The sequence below is a fragment of the Panthera uncia genome (assembly GCF_023721935.1).
Source record: "Panthera uncia isolate 11264 chromosome A3 unlocalized genomic scaffold, Puncia_PCG_1.0 HiC_scaffold_11, whole genome shotgun sequence".
NCBI lineage: Eukaryota > Metazoa > Chordata > Mammalia > Carnivora > Felidae > Panthera > Panthera uncia.
The window spans coordinates 44,669,761-44,687,950 of NW_026057578.1; the positions used below are offsets into that span (position 1 = coordinate 44,669,761).

Below are 18,190 nucleotides of genomic sequence, written 5' to 3' on the forward strand. Positions count from 1 at the left end.
GCCAGTGGCTGGAGAAAAACATCTGATTGTTGTTGGACCTCCCAGAACATGAACTCCGCTGGCAGTAAGCATGGCCAGCAGCATCCAACAGAGGTGCAGACCTCCAGGGGCTCTAGGGAGCCAGGAAATGGCCAAAGCCACGTGATCGACACTGCATAGCTTCTTGGTGCATATGTTTTTAATATGAGAACTTAATAGGTAGTAAGATATAAAACCTAAGTGAGTTCTCACAATAAAAACAGGTCTTAAAAAATTTAATCAGCCAACCACTCTATACTCTGCCTCAGACCTTTAGGATTTCAGTTCACTGTCCCCTTCTGTCAGTGGTATTTCAGTAGAAAACTGTGAGAAGCATGCATCTAGGCTGTTATGCAGTAAGTTACCGCTTGGGGCACTACAGGAATATAACACTGTGTTACCGCTGACAAAGATGACACCAGTGACCCCTCAATGTAGGAGATTCTGAGTTGTCAGTCTGGTGATGACTGGATAGATGGATGTGTACCATCTATCTAGATCCTATGCTTTTTAAGTCTCCTTTGTATTCAACAGTACAAACTCAAAGGATCTACTTCTCTGGCTCACCTGTAGATGAAACTCATTAACACAACATCTCAAAATGGATGTACAAACTGACTAGAGAGATTAAAATAAACGCGCTCAAAAGTCAAGTGGGTGAACTAAAATGTTGAGAACCTATAAGATTATCTTATGCAAGATTAGAAAGGTGTTATGACCCAATTTTTTAGAAAGATTACTAAATAAGCACTATAAAAGTTGATAATGGATGATAACAGCAATTGCAAATAATTTACTAGCCCTCAAGTGGGGAAAAGGAAAACAAAGAAGTTTCTGACTAACCAACTATAGTGGTTTTAGTGTAATTTTAGTGGCTGTCTTTTTTGAAGTACATCATAGATGATCCATTGCAAGACAGATCCTTTTAACTCAATGTATTTGGCTTCTCGATCTGAATTTGAAACTTTGCATATTCCCAAGTAAAAGTGAGGAGTCTTCATATGTTATACACTTCTTTCATTTTATTTTTTAAAAAAGATCAAAATGCCAGGTCCATGAATATTTCTTACTACCATGTTAGTATTGGTTAAGGTAAAAATAAAGAAAAAAGGGGCACCTGGGTAGCTCTGTTGGTTAAGCATCCAACTCTCGGTTTCAGCTCAGGTCATGATCTCACTTTTCGTGAGATGGAGCCCTGCGTCGGACTCTTTGCCAACAGTGTGGAGCCTGCTTGGGTTCTCACTCTCCCTCTCTCTCTGCCCCTCCCCTGCTCATGCTCTCTCTCAAAAATAAATACATAAACTTAAAAAAATAAAAAAAAATTAATATGTTCAAATTGTACTTGTAAACAGCAACTGCAGAAGAAGATGATCTTATCAAACCTGCCATTTGGCCATTTTTTCCTAACAAAGCAAGTAAAGGAGCAAAAATGTTGGACACAAAGAGAACAAAAATAGCTACTATAAAAAAAAAAAAAAAACCAAAAATAGCTACTATAATCCAAACTAAACATTTTAAAAATTATTGTGCTATAATCAAGTGGAATTTTTGTTTCTTGGTTCAGCCAAGTAGATGTAACTTAGCCTTTCAGAAAACAAATTAACACTCTTCTGAACCTAGGGAGACACTGGCAGTGGAATGGCTAATGACAGCAAATGGCAACCTACTTGGAGGACAAGGGCTAACAAGGGACACAGGGAAGGGACTCCTACACATACTTCTCTGCTGGCAAAGGGGGGAAGGGGAGGGGGGGCACAGATTATACTACCGACTGGCACCAAAGCTCTTTGAAGCTACTCAAGTAAAATCATCTTTTTTTTTTTTTAGTTAATTTAAAATTATTTGCTGATTTTCATTGAAAAATGAGAAAATTCAATAGTTATAGTAAACTGCTAATGAATTTGAAGCAAAAAGGGTATCATGATAAGAAATCCTATCAAGAGACAGATGACAGAAGCAGTGTCAGCAAAAACCCGGCAACACACAATCCATGCCCGTGCCATCACCAGACCTCATGCCTGGCCTCTGTGTGGGAGGCCTAACTGGACACAACTAGAAAGGTGAGTATGGGGGGGGAGGATGAGGCACCAGGGAGCAGAGGAAACAGAGGCACTCTGTGTTTTCACTTATACTCCTAACAATCTTTACCCTAGATGGACCCAAGAGGTAATTTCCTCATCCCCATTTCTGAGATAAAATCCTGAGGTCTGGGATAAGATTAAGTGATCAGCCAAAGTTTCTCTTTCCAATGTTCCCAAATGGCATTTGTTCTATTGGTTATATATTCATTCAGATAAATATCTAAAAACTGGAGCATTTTTTTATCATTCTTCATAAACAGGCAATTTTTAAGAATAATATTCCTTTTAAGACTATATAATCATCATGATTATCTTTCAAATTAGAGTCCAGGTCACTGACTAACTACCCATATGTGTTCAGAAAATATTTTTTTCAGATTGAGATCTCAGCCATTTCACTGCATAACAATCCCTCTGAAGAAACTGCAACCCACTCGTAGGTCTCCTTTGACTAGAGAAAGATCTGTACAAACTGAAGGTAAGAAATCAGGAAGAAAACTCAGAGAACTTGAGAGCGGTTTACTGACAGATGGCTAAATATATCACCATACTTTATATGTCACTATCGCAATAAACAAATGTTCAGTGGACTCCAACTGGGGGCCTTTATGTCTCCTGCCAGATGCATACCTGCAGCATAGCCTGGGCCCCGGCTTTCACGTTCTTATTTTCCTCTTCTGTCACACAGCCTCTGCTCACTGCACTCGTGAAGGAGTATGTGCGTCCCCAACTGGAAGAGCGCTTATGACGGGAACTTTCCAAGGAGGTCTTCAGAAGATAAAAATCAGTTAACAGAGGGGGAAGAAGCACATGTTTGCATATTTAATTCCTTACACTCACCAAAATTCATGAGAATGTAGGTTTTAGTAGGGCAAGATTTTTTCCATTTTGTTCACCACCTCCAGTACCTAACTAAAACAGTGCCTAGCATTTAGTATATGCTGAATAAATAAAGGTCCAGACTGAATGAGCCTGTAACACAGACCTTTAAAATGTGTGATAAATTCCATTTGTCTATCTATTTGTTTTGGCCTCATGACTAGTTATTAAAATGATTTCACCAATATTGAAAAATTAAAACTATGGAATTAATATAGATATTTAAAAGTGATATGCCTTCGGCCGCAAATATTTTTAAATTTTTTTTTTCAACGTTTTTTTATTTATTTTTGGGACAGAGAGAGACATAGCATGAACGGGGGAGGGTCAGAGAGAGAGGGAGACACAGAATCGGAAACAGGCTCCAGGCTCCGAGCCATCAGCCCAGAGCCTGACGCGGGGCTCGAACTCACGGACCGCGAGATCGTGACCTGGCTGAAGTCGGACGCTTAACCGACTGCGCCACCCAGGCACCCCTGCAAATATTTTTAAATGTTTGTTGTTAATTGCTACAACAAACACCCACTTTTAGAAATAATTTATCAGACTAGATTTCAAAATAGCATGCCAGATATATAAATATGGTATTAAGTTTCTTTTGTGTCTCAGGAAGAGGTCCCACTGTTTCATTTTAGATTTCTCCAGCTACTAGCGTTACCTAACCAGGACTAAAAGTTCCATTCACATAGCACCCACTCTGAAGACAGCAGCCAGCCCTGTAGTGAGGCTTATTTATGGAGGAGACAACACTCATTATTGGGTTAGTCCTTGTAAGTGTGTTAACATCCTAACTGCTGTAGAACAGTCCACTGCACGAGAAAAGGCTGCCCAATCATTCTAAATTGAGTTTCTCATATGCTATTTATTTAAACACGTCAATACTTAGGCAGTGACATTTTCAGTCTCATACAGAAACCCGTAAAATACGATGGTTTATAAAACAGCTCCGAGCAATACTGAATAACGAAGCTGAGATATACACATGGACTTAGCCTGAAGGTTAGGAGATGACCTTGAACAGAGCACAGCAGCAGCCTCACTGAAACGGGTCCTCAGGGAACTCGGCAACTGGAGAGCATCAGCTATGACAAAAGAGATCCACCTGCCTGTGTCCTACTGACTGGCCCCTTGGCTGACCAGGTATACTTTGCTATAATATGTGTATTCCCAGCTGAAATAACTGGTGATAACATATTACCTCTTTGCTCTCAGTCTCTAAAAATCCTAGTTTCTCAGCATCTTCTTGGGCAACGTCTTTTTTATCTGGTTCTTCCATGAACACAGGTTTGTCCTGGAGGATCCACTTTCGGTACACTTGAACTACCTTCCTTGTTACAGCTATGTCACAGGAAGGCAACAAGAATGCCTAAAAGGAAAAAAAAGAAGACTCTCTTTAACTCCACACCAGCTCAGATCACTATAGAGCCACATAATAGACATTTCCAGTCAGCACCAATTTCAGATTTTCCTCTGAAAGTTACGGGGCCAGGTATTTTTGTGCACACCAAACTTGTCTGAGGAAAAAAAGCATTTCCATAATTGGGCCAGAAAAAAACATGATGCAACTTAAAATTAACTTCTGTATTCTGAATAAGTTTTTCACAAAATAACGACCATGCATACATACACAGATATGCTATTTGGCTATATAAACACTATACAACTGGGAACCTTTCCAAATGAATCAAAAACCGATTATAAGACAGCCATCATACCACTGCAGCCAGCTGCAGCCAAGTGTCACCCCTCTTCCCAGCTCCATGTTCAGGGATGTTGTGCTGGTGACAAAGGGAATATTTACAACACAGAAGTTGGCAAATGCTGCCAATTTAGAGCTTTTCTTTTTTCTTTTTTTGGCTTTTCCCTTTCCTTGACTTTCCCTTCCTTCTTTCTTTTCTTCCTCTCTCCCTCCCACCCTACCTTCCTTTATTAAGAGCCAATTGTTCAACATTCACCAGCACACCAGTGAGTACAGACACCAACGTTAACAAGAGCCCCTTGTGCACACTTATGTGGACTTTGTAACATTACCAAATCTCCTATACATATGCACTAAGAATTTTGATTTAATATAAGATTCCAAAAATACAAACAAAAAGCTAAAGGGAAAATGTATTTCCTTTTGAGTATCTGCTCTAAGGAATATTTCTGTCTGAGGGGTGAACACAAAGGAAAAGCATTCAATACTACAACAAATGCTTTCATTCCATAGATGAGGCATTAAGATGAGACCCAGAACACCTGAGATATTTTCCCAGGGTTACAAAGTTAGCTAGCAATGATTCTAGGTTTTGATATCAAGGTTCAGAGATTTAATACTGTCCTTAATGTTCATGAAACAGGATGCAGTTACAGGCAGATTACAGTGTAACAAAGGTTTAGGCAATATACAAATTTCCATAGATGGTGGTTATGTCACATCAAATTCCAGAATAAAGGAATCTGTGTTACAAGACTGCAACATATCAATGTAACAAATATTCTGACTTGTATCTCAAGAAAGATCAACAAAGACAGGGTGCCTGGGTGGCTCAATTGGTTGAGTATCTGACTTTGGCTCAGGTCATGATCTCACGGTCTGTGAGTTCCAGCCCTGCATCAGGCTCTATGCTGACAGCTCAGAGCCTGGAGCCTGCTACAGATTCTGTGTCTCCCTCTCTCTCTGCCTCCGCCCCCAATCTCTGTCTGTCTGTCTCTCTCTCAAGAATAAATAAACATTAGTTTTTTTTTTCTAAAAAAGAAAGATCAACAAAGACAAAGAAGAGTATGACAAGGTACAATGGTGTCTGACTCCAATTTTGTTCCAAAATTTTATTACAAATATTTTCACACATACAAAAATGTTGAAATAGTTTTACAGTGAATACCCATATATTACCTCCTAGATTCTACCATTAGCATTTGCTAGATTTGTTTACTACACATCTGTCTAACTACCCTTATCTTTCCTTCTTTCAATACATTTTATTTTTGATGAATTTCAAAGAAATCTGCAGACATCAGTTCATTTCACCCTTAAACATTTCAACATGCATATCGCTGACTAGAGTTCAAAATTTGTTATGGGGCCTTGGTTAAGATGGCGGAGCAGAAGGGGGGCCCTATGCTTGCCCTATGCTTGCTTCATCCCTCAAACACAGCTAGATAAATATCAAATCATTCTGAACACCCAAGAAATCAACCTGAATGTCGAGAGAACAGAGGGAGTAAAGAAAACACATCATGGAAAATAGGAGCTTCAGAAACTTAATTCCAGGGAAAAAAGAATCATGGTGCTGCAGAGGGGAGGGAAACTTGATCTCTGAAAGGAGAGAAAGAGATAGAGAGAAAGCAGCACCCAGGGGATTGCACAAGAGAAACACTTCCCCAACACCACTAAGAAAACCAGAGCAGCTGATTATTAGTGGCAAGTTTTTACATACAGCAGGGCTCTAAGTCTGAAGTTTTAGAAGTCTGCACCACTGCTGGGCAGAGCCTGTCAGGCATAGTGATGCTCCTGTGGGAAAGGAGGGCAGAGGCCTGGGAGCAAACCGTGTGCTTTGAGGATCTCCTGGGTCACACTGGGAGAGACAGTTTCCCTTACCGGAGTGCATTTGGGAGAGGCAGCAAGACTCTCAAGGGACAAAAGAGCTGGCAGGCACCAATGTGCTGCCCCGTTCATTAGCATAGGAACAGAGACACCAGCCAAAGACAGCAAACCCTGATGCCAGCTTTGAGACACCACGTGATTGTGCAACTGCTTTTCTGGGATTAATCAGCACTAGTCACAGTGTGGTGAGATGCTCCCCCAAAGGATAAGCATAGGTCTGTGCCATGCCATGTACCTAAAATTTGGAGTTTTGAAACCTAGTCAGGTGCCTGAGATAAAACACAGGGGTACTGTGCTGCCTGGCCAGCACACAGCTCAGACACAGACAGAGTGAAGGCACGATCTAATGGAAGCCAAGGACACAAGACAGGTGATGGTTTGCTCTTCAATGAGGGCTTCCTGAACAGCGGCAGGTGCAAACTACCTGCTCAGGAACAAGAGAGTGGGGTGACGCCATTTTCATCTCCTGCCCACCAGCACTGACCAACCTCAGTAAGCAACAGAGCACCTCCCATGGAGGCTGGAGCCACTTACACCAAGCTTCACCCCACTGTGCCCTGCAGGTGCATCTTTACTAGGGCAAGTTAGCCTGACAACCAGTGCAGCAGGCGCCTCCCCCAGAAGAACAGCAAAACCCCTTGCATGCATGAAGTCTACTGACCATAGAGTGCTCCAGGATCAGGCTTATTTTAACAAGCAGATCAAAGCACACCTACTTAAAACATCATAAACTAAATAGGGTCCAATAACTTCACACTTCAGGTAAGGAGAAAATTCTGCAAAGGACTGACCTGAGGGAAAGAGCAGACAAAACACAATACACACTGTGAAACACTTCCTAAAATGCCAGGCCCTGGAAAGTATAGAACCCCTTCTTAATTATAGCCATTACTCTCAGTAGCAGGAATATAACAGGCTTTCCTAATACATAAAAGAACAGAAGAACAGTGACTTAGACAAAATGACATGAATAGAGGCAATCACCCCAAAGGAAAGAACAAGAGGTCATGGCCAGGGATTTAATCAAAGCAGATATAAGTAATATGCCTGAATCAGATTTTAAAACAATTATAAGGATACTAGGTGGGCTTGAGAAAAACACAGAAGACACTAGACAATCCCTTATTGCAGAGATAAAACAACTAAAAGCTAGTCAGGCTGAAGTAAAAATGGTATAAGTGAGATGCAAAACCAACTGGATGAAATGACAACAAGATGGACAAAGCAGAGGAACAAATCAGTGATTGAGAAGATAAAATTATGAAAAATAATAAAGCTGAAAATAAGAGGAAAAGAAAAGTAGTGGATCCACAAATGTAGATTTAGGGAACTCAGCAACTCCATAAAGCATATCAACATTCATATTGTAGGAGTCCCAGAAGAAGAAGAGAGGGAAAAGGGGGCAGAAGGTTTATTTGAGCAAATTATAGCTGAAAACTTCCCTAATCTGGGGAAGGAAACAGATACTGAAATCCAAGAGGCACAAAGAACTCCCACCAAAATCAATAAAAGCTGGCCAACACCAAGACATATCGCAGTAAAATTTACAAAATACACAGACAAGGAAAGAATCCTGAAAATCAGCAAGGGAAAAAAGTCCTTAACCTACAAGGGAAGAAAAACCAGGTTCAAAGCAGATCTCTCCACAGAAACTTGGCAGGCCAGAAGGGAGTGGCATGATATACTGAATATGTTGAATAGGAAAGATATACAGCCAAGAATACTTTAGCCAGCAAAGCTGTCATTCAGAATAGAAGGAGAGATAAAGAGTTTCCCAGCCAAACAAACACTAAAGGAGTTTGTGACCACTAAACCAGGCTTACAAGAAATATAAAGGGTACTCTTTGAGTGAGAAAGAAAGGCCAAAAGCAACAAAGTCTTGAAAGGAACAGAGAACATCACCATACACACCAACTTTACACATAAAACAATGGCACCAAATTCATATCTGTCAATAATCACTTTACATGTAAATGGAATAAATGCCCCAATTAAAAGATATAGGATATCAGAATGGACAAAAAACAAGATCTATATGCTGCCTATAAGAGACTCACTTTAGACCTAAAGACACCTGCAGATTGAAAGTGAGGGAATGGAAAACCATCTATTATGCTAAAGAGCATCAAAAGAAAGCCAGCATAGCCGTACTCATATCAGAAAAACTAGATTTTATATTTATTTATTTTTGAAAGACAAAGAGAGAGCACAAGGCAGGGGCAGGGGGGTGGACAGAGACAGAACGAGACACAGAATCCGAAGCAGGCTCCAGACTCTGAGCTGTCAGCACAGAGCCGGACGTGGGGCTAGAACTCACAAACCATGAGATCATGACCTGAGCCGAAGTTGGACGCTTAACCAACTGAGCCACCCAGGTGCCTCCAGAAAAACGAGATTTTAAACCAAAGGCTGTAACAAGAGTTGAAGAAGGGCACTATATCATAATTATGGCATCTACTCAATGAGAATGTCTAGCAATTATAAGTCTCATGCCCCCAACTTGGAAGTGCCCAAATACATATCAATTAATAACAAACATAAATAAAATCATTGATAATAATGTAATAAAAGTAGGGGACTTTAACATCCTACTTAGAGCAATGGACAGATCATCTAAGCAGAAAACCAACAAGGAAATAATAGCTTTGAATGACACATGGGACCAGATGGACTTAACAGATATATACAGAACATTTCATGCTAAAGCAGCAGAATACAGATTTTTTTTAAGTTCATATGGAACATTCTCCAGAATAGATCACATACTGGGTCACATATCAGCCCTCAACAAGTACAAAAAGATTGAGATCACACCATGCTTATTTTCAGATCACAACACTATGAAACTTGAAGTCAACCACAAGAAAAAATGTGAAAAGAACACAAATACATGGAGGTTAAAGAACATCCTACTAAAGAATGAACAGATTAACCAGGATATTAAAGAAGAAATTTTAAAAAACACATGGTAGCTAATGAAAATGAAAACCCAACAGTCCAAAACCTTTGGGATGCAGCAAAGGCAGTCCTAAGAGGGAAGTCTATTGTAATACAGGCCTACCTCAAGAAGCAAGAAAAGTCTCAAATATACAACCTAGCCTTACGCCTAAATAAGCTAGAAAAAAGAACAGAAAATAAAACCTAAAGCCAGTGGAAGAAGGGAAATAATAAAGATTAAAGTAGAAATAAATAATGTCTACTGTCACCATTATTATTTAACATAGTACTGGAAGTCCTAGGCTCAGCAATCAGACAACACAAAGAAATAAAAGGCATCCAAATTGGCAAGGAAGAAGTCAAACTTTCACTATTAACAGATGACATGATACTCTATGTAGAAAATCCGAAAGACTCCACCAAAAAATTGCTAGAACTTATACATGAATTCTGCAAAGTCACAGGATATTAAATCAGTGTACAGAAATCTGTTGCATTTCTATATGCCAATAATGAAGCAGCAAAAAGAGAAATCAAGGAATCAATCCCATTTACAACTGCACCAAAAACAACAAGATATCTAGGAGTAAACCTAACCAAAGAGGTAAAAGATCTGTACTCTGAAAACTATAGAACACCTACAAAGGAAATTGAAGAGGACACGAAGAAATGGAAAAGTATTCCATGCTCATGACTTGAAGAACAAATACTGTTCAAATAGAACTATCCAACGCAATCTACACATTTAATGCAATCCCTATAAAACACCACTGGCATTTTTCACAGAGCTAAAAAAAACAATCCTAAAATTTGTATGGAGCCACAAAAGATCCCAAATAGTCAAAACAACCTTGAAAAAGAAAAGCGAAGCTGGAGGTACCACACTTCCAGACTTTAAGCTATATTAAAAAGCTGTAGTCATCAATACAGTTTGGTACTGGCACAAAAACAGACACAAAGATCGATGGAACAGAATAGAAAACTCAGAAATGGACCCACAACCATATGGCCAACTAATCTTCAACAAAGCAGGAAATGAATATCCAATGGAAAAAAAGACAGTCTCTTCAACAAATGGTGTTGGGAAAACTGGACATTTTTCCAAAGAAGACATAAAGATGGCTATCAGACACATGAAAAGATGTTCAACATCACTCATCATCAGGGAAATACAAATCAAAACCATGATGAGATACCAACTCACACCTGTCAGAATGGCTATAATTAACAACACAGGAAAACGACAGATGTTACACTGTTGGTGGGAATGCAAACTGGTGCAGCCACTCTGGAAAACAGAATGGAGGTTCCTCAAAAAGTTAAAAATAGAACTACCCTATGACCCAGAAACTGCACTACTAGGTGTTTACCTAAAAGATACAAAAATACAGATTTGAAGGGGCACATGCACCCTGATGTTTATAGCAGCATTATCAACAATAGCCAAACTATGGAAAGAGCCCAAAAGTACATCAACTAATGAATGTGGTATATATACATAAAGAAGATATGGTACATATGTGTGTGTGTGTATATACATGCTCACATACGTATGTACCTACACACACATACTGGAATATTATTCAGCCATCAAAAAGAATGAAATCTTGCCATTAGTATCGATGTGGATGGAGCTAGAGTGTATTACACTAAGCAAAATGAATCAGTCCAAGAAAGACAAATACTATATGATTTCACTTATATGTGGAATTTAAGAAACAAAACAGATGAACATAGAGGAAGGAAAAAAGAGAAAGAGAGGGAAGCACACCATAAGAGACTCTTAACTAGAGAGAACAAACTGAAGGTTGAGGTGGGCTAAATGGGTTATGGGTATTAAGGAGGGAACTTGTTGTGATTAGCACTGGGTGTTACAAGTAAGTGATGAATCACTAAATTCTATGCCTGAAACCAATTTTACCATATATGTTAACTAACTGAATTTAAGTAAAAACTTGAAAAGAAAAAACTTTGTTTATGGTACTTTAAGTAAAATTTATAAATAACAAAAAGCACGAATCTTAAGTGGACCACGTGATGACTTTTGACAAATGTAGACAACTACATAACCCAAATCCAAAATCAAGGTATACTATGTTACTCTCTTCCCAAGAAGCAAACAGAAATTTTCTTTGGTGAAAAATAAAATCAGGGGTGCCTGAGTGGCTCAGTCAGTTGACTGTCTGACTCTTGATTTCAGTTCAGGTTATGATCCCAGGGTCATGGGATCAAGCCCCACATTGGGCTCTGTGTTGAGCACAGAGCCTGCTTAAGATCCTCTCTCTCCCTCTTTCTCACTCATGCTCTCTCTCTCTCTCTCTTAAATAAAAACATTTAAAAAAGAAAATAAAATCATAGTAAAACCCAAATTATTTGTGCAGTATGGTTAATATGATATGTAGCTTATTAATTAAAAAATCCAAAATATGAGAAAAGAAGCCTATATTAACAAAACCACAATAAAAAACAAACAATACTTCACCTGTTGGGATGAGCACTGGGTGTTGTATGGAAACCAATTTGACAATAAATTATATTTAATATAAAGAAAATAATAAACACATAGGAGATCAGGATAAAGAAAGTTTCAAAAAGAAGTGTAAATGTAATTGAAAAACAAAATAACCAAAATTTAAAACTCAGTCTATACGGGTTGACAACAGAATGGACATGGCTGAAAACTGGATAAAAAATCAGAAGGAAACCAAAATGAAACACAGCAAGACAAAAGATGGCTAACTCAGAAGGCAAGGGAAGAGAGAGAACACAATGAAAAGGTTATCCTATGCATGGCTGCTGATGCAGAAGGAAAGATTGGCAAAAGGGGGCAGAAATAATACTGAGGAAAGAATGGCTGAGAATTTTGCTGAAATTGGTAAGAGATACCCACAGATTCAAGAGTCAAAAAAAAACACCCCAAAAACAAAAGCAGGGTAAATACAGAGCATATTACAGTAAAACAGCTGAAAATCAAGAACAATCAGAAAATCTTAAAAGCCGCCAGAGGAAAAAATGAACATCTCCTTTAAAGGAGCAACCACATGACCTAGCATGGCTTTTCAAGGAAACAATCGAACAAATATCCAATGTGCAGAGAGGAAATAGCTGCCAATGTAGAATTCAGTATCCAGAAAACATGCACTTCTAAAATGAAAGCAAAACAGAAATTTTCAGATAAGAAAATGAGAAAAACTTTTACTAGGAGATCTAACTTAAAAGTTATTATTCTTTAAATTTTTTTTTAATGTTTATTTATTTTTGAGAAAGAGAGAGAGCAGGGGAGGGGCAGACAGAGAGGGAGACACAGAATCTGAGGCAGGCTTCAGGCTCTGACCTGTCAGCATAGAGCCTGATGTGGGGCTTGAACTCATGAGACATGAGATCATGACCTAAGCTGAAGTTGGACGCTTAACCAACTGAGCTACCCAGGCACTCCTTAAAAGTTATTCTTTAGGCAGAAAGAAAATAATCTTGGGCCAGAAATTAGTAAAGAGATAAAATGTAATAAAAGGGTAATTATTTGGATGAATCTAAATGAATGCAATGTACATATTAATATATGTGAACAAAAAGAATAAAACTGGGCAAAATAATAATAGGGTAAACAACTGATACACTTAAACCCTCTATATAACCTTTGTTTTCCACTCCCAGTATGGTATCCAATAAAGTACAAAATATTTAACACTTTGTTATAAGCTAGGCTTTGTGTTAGATGACTTTGCCCAACTGTAGGCTAAGGTAAGTATTCTGAGCATGTTTAAGGTAGACAAGACTAAGCTATGATGTTTGGTAGGTTAGGAGTATTAAATGCATTTGTGACTTAAGATATTTTCAACTTATGATGGACTTATCAGGACATAATCACATCATGAGTTGAAGCAGATCTGTACATAGCAGGGGCATATAAACTGGAAAGGAGTAAATGGAACTAGAGTACATACTTATGGGATAAAAGTTGAAACTACCTTAAATTAGGGATGTGAACAATTAAAATATTACAAATGAGTGTAAAAATACCAACAAGAGTAGAAAAATGGGATGCTAAAACAACCAGCCTGAGAGACTTCAAAACAACTAGAAAGCAGAAAGTAAAACAGTAAACTTAAACACAATTACAACAGTTGTTACGTCAAATATAAAGGGAATAATGCTCCAATTAAAAGACGGAAACGTGGGCCACCTGGGTGGCTCAGTTGGTTAAGCATCTGACTTCGACTCAGATCATGATCTCACAGTCCATGAATTCGAGACCCATGTTGGGCTCTGTGCTGACAGCTCAGAGCGTGAAGCCTGCCTCAGATTCTGTGTTTCCCTCTCTGTCTGCCCTTCCCCTCTCACTCACTCTCTCCCTCTCAAAAATAAACATTAAGAAAAAATCTTAAAGACAGAAATGATACAGTTTGATTTTAAAAGCTATTAAAATGACTATACACCATTTATAAGAGGACATCCAAAACATACGGATTTGGGATAGTTGAAAGTACAAAGTTAGAAAGATATACCATGCTACACTAACCAAAAGCAAACTGGTAGAGCTTTATTCAGAATAGGCAGGGCCCCTGGGTGGCTCAGTTGGTTGAGCGTCCGACTTCAGTTCAGGTCATGATCTAACCGCTCGTGAGTTTGAGCCCCGTGTCAGGCTCTGTGCTGAGAGCTCCGAGCCTGGAGCCTGCTTCAGATACTGTGTATGTCTCTCTCTCTGCCCCTACCCTGCTCACACTCTGTATCTCTCTCTCAAAAATAAATAAACATTAAAAAATTAAAAAAAAAAAGAATAGGCAAGATTGGGGCACTGGGGTGGCTCAGTTGGTTAAGTGTCTGACTTCAGCTCAGGTCATGATCTCTCAGTTTGTGGGTTTGAGCCCCGCATCAGGCTCTATGCTGACGGCTCAGAGCCTGGAGCCTGCTTCAGATTCTATGTCTCCCTTTCTCTCTGCCCCTCCCCTGCTTGTGCTCTCTTTCTCTCAAAAATAAACATTAAAAAAATTAAAAAAAAAAAAAAAGAATAGGCGAGATTGACTCTGAGGAAAAAGAAAGCATTATTAGAAATCAAGAGAAAAAATTCTTATAGATGAAAGATTCAATTCAAAGGAATATACAACATTTGTACTGAGACTAATAATTTTGCCTCAAATATATATACATAGCTAATACTGACTGACTTTGAAGAAAATAGACCAATCCACAGTCAGAATAGGATATTCTCAGTAACTTGCAGAACAGTAGACAAAAAAATAATGACAGAGGAGAGTGGAATACATGCTTCCTAAGTTCTTGCTGTATTCTCCATGTTTCAACCTCTCATATTTTTCATCTTTATCTCTCTGAGGAACATTCAGGATTATTTCTTCAGATCTGTCATCCCATTTATTCTGTCCTAAACTGTATCTAGTCAACTATTAAGCTTACCCCAATTTGAGGTTCTCCTTTGCTATTTCAATTATTACATTTTTTTTCGTTTTTAGAATTCTATCTTCTTATTCATATCTGCTTAGTCATCTGCTACAATTTCTTTTTCCCCAGAAACATTTTCAAGCTTGTCTTTTATTACTTTAAGCATGTTGAAGGTATTCATACTGGAAGTTCTAGAAAAGTTTTTACTTGCACATTCCTAACTGGAAGAAAGAGCTACCTGAAATTATTATACCTAGCTAAACTGCTATTCATGAGGAAAGACAAAAGGAAAACATTCCTCATCATAAAGAGACTCAGAGAATAGAGCCTCAAAATACCTTGAAAACACCCACTCAGTGACAAAAGAAGGCCATCTAAGAAGTCAATCAAAGCAAGTATTTTAAGACTGAGGACACAAGGAGGAAAGAGTCTATCTAAATTCAGAATTAAGACTAAACAACTCTGCACATTAGGATTCCCACACCAACTACAAATAATGATACATTTATGCTATAAATTTATAATATAATAAAATAAGTAGATGGGGAGAGGAGGCTGAAGAAACTACAAGGCTGATAAGTTCTTCATATTTCTTAAGAAATCTACCATGGTGTAAATCTAAAATTACACCATGGGGCTAAAAAAGTGATTCCAACACCTTAAAGTGATTATAATGTTTTCATTATAGACAAACCTTTTAGTAATTAATATTTTTCATAAAAGAATGTTTATTTGAATTTCAGCAATTCTTTGTTTCACTTTCTTTTCTTCTGTTAAATTCAAATAAAATTCAGAGCTTTTCATTAAAAATGCATTAAGAATCATTAAGAAATAAAGATGCCATGGTCATGAAGTTCTCTGTCAGCCCCTCACCCCCACCCCAGCATTTCTACATACGCTCTCTTGCACCTGCTTTCACCTCAGTCAGCCTCTGTCTGGTTTTACCTTTATCTGTCTCTGTCCATGGTTGGCTGCCTTCCTGTCCACCTACACCTGCCTGCCAAATTCTCTGTCTGCCTATCTGTCTGTACCTATGCACCTGTCCCTCTACACCTCCCTGCTCACCTCCATCTCTAGCTGGCCTGTCTAACCCATCTGTCTGCTCTTCTATGCCTGCCTGTCAGTTTGATTATATCTATCAGCTCATCTGTAAGCCCTTCTGTGTGCCAGGCTGCTCTCTGTCTGTTTGTATCCTGCCTTACCCACCACCTCTCTGCCAATCTCTTATCTGTTTATCTACCTAGCCAGGCCAGTGGCCAAATATAAACATATATAAATACCTGGAATGATGCTCTTCTTAAATTAATAGTGAGTAGTGCTTTGAACTTTTAGACCCATGACCTAAGTAAGCCATTTTATAGAAGGATATACTATTTGTATATAGTATATACATAAATAAATTTTTTTTTGTAGAAGTTTCACAGAGAAATACTAATCCTTACAACATGCAGTACACTCTGAAATGTTCTGGTCTATTCTATTACATTATTTTAAAAAAATACCAGTTTTTGAAGGGCTGATTTCATGACCTACAAATGGTCACAAAAGGTAGTCTGAAAAACACCAGTAATAAGACAAATTTCCAGTGGAGTGACCCTGAGAACACAACTGCCCTACCTGAAGCTTCTACCATTCACTGCTAGCTGCCTGCTGGGAGTAGCAGTACACTGAGGCTGAATCTCGTCTCTACTGTTACCATCTATTTCCACTGCCTGCAACTCACTGAACCATCCGGTCCAAGGAGACTTGCACAGTTAGCCCCTGCTGCGAGCCACTCTGCCCCCATGGCTCCTCATCTGCATTTATTTCCAGGCCACATACATGGACATCTGATCTTCTGCCACCACCACGTACTGGTCTCCAGTGTACACACACATCTTACCTCCCCACTGAGAACATGCACTTCCTGAATGTACATTTTAAACTTTAATGGCCTTTAGGCTTAAATGTTAATCTTTGAATACTTTAAAACTGAAAAAGAAATCACAAATATGAAGGAAGACACATTTTGCCATCCATAAAAGAAAAATTCATCATTGACCACAAGAGGGCAGTAGAATGCAATGTTAAAACTCACGTCCCTTCAAAGTGTCTCTACTTCATATTTTAAAATGTGCAACATTCATATTTTAAATTTCACATATATGCTTTCAAATTAGATTTGATGAAGAATAATTATAAAATGTAAAAAAATATTATTTTGGCTTCACAGCACAAAGATGTCTCAGAAGTTCAATCATAAGTAGTCTGCAGTTGCCTACCAGACCCAAGCTACTTCAGAACGGAATTTAGATTGGACTTAGAACTTAAATGGAATTCAGAATTTAGAGCATGCTCTTGCCAGGGGTGAAATACCAATAATGGAGGCAGACAGACTCTGGGTATAAAAAACAATTTACGTAACAAAGGTAAAATCACATCAATTTAGCATGTATCTCTTGTGTACAATTTAAAAGCTTTGTCAATAATATCTAGCTTTTGTAGTAAGCATTAGCTTCCAAGGGTTCAAAACACTGTTACAAATTGGGGTCTGCAAAATATGTCCTGTCATCCAAATTCAGACCACCACATGATTTTCATAAATAAAGTTCTTTGGGAACACAATCATGTTTATTTGTTACTTGCTGTCCATGGCTGCTTTCTCACTATGAAGGCAGAGCTGAGCAGCTACAACAGAGCCCACGTGATCAATAAAGCCTGAAATATTATCATCTGGTCCTGTACTATATAAAGTATTTGATCTCTATTCTCAATTATATGCCCTCTATGCCCTTGATGATTTCAACTCAAATTGAAGTGTTACCAAGCACCTTCTGCAAGTACAACAGGAACACAAGGCAACATTAATGGAGGGAATAGGGTAGATTTTCAAATCATGGACTATTATGATAAAAGAATGTTTCAGCAGCAGGACAGGTATAGTCAGATGACACAGCAGGTGTGGGCTCCAAGGAGCACACTGGTCAAAGGAAAAGGAGGGAACAGGAGTGAGAGAGCCCCCTGCATGACTTACCCGGTGACGGTTCACAGAAGGAGCAGGAGACGAGGAGCCCAGGAGGGCTAAAACTACACACATGAACATGAGTCTGCTAAAGAAGCATTCAAGTTGGGAGAAGCTGAGGTTAGGGAAGAAAATAAGCTAAGCTTTGTCCTCATTATCATTAAAACACCTCTTAGAATGTCAGATGAGATCACAAGTGGGCATTTTAAAAGGCAAATGTGGAAATAAGAAGCAAGGTCTGGACAAAAGGCTTGAGTGGCAGTTGCATGTCACCGATGAAGGCCCTAA

At 38.7% G+C, this 18,190-nt stretch overlaps 1 protein-coding gene across 5 annotated transcripts in view; it reads right to left on the bottom strand.

The window, feature by feature from the left end:
- The window catches only part of RALGAPA2 (Ral GTPase activating protein catalytic subunit alpha 2), a 324,029-nt gene that overhangs the window by 218,813 nt on the left and 87,026 nt on the right, over positions 1-18,190 (bottom strand). For all 5 annotated transcript variants that reach the window (XM_049650097.1, XM_049650096.1, XM_049650095.1 and 2 more), the window contains exons 11-12: positions 4,177-4,344; positions 2,730-2,867 (exon numbers count right to left, since the gene is read on the bottom strand). In XM_049650097.1, the coding sequence (XP_049506054.1) occupies positions 2,730-2,867; positions 4,177-4,344 (306 nt within the window). The remainder of the gene's footprint in view (positions 1-2,729; positions 2,868-4,176; positions 4,345-18,190) is intronic.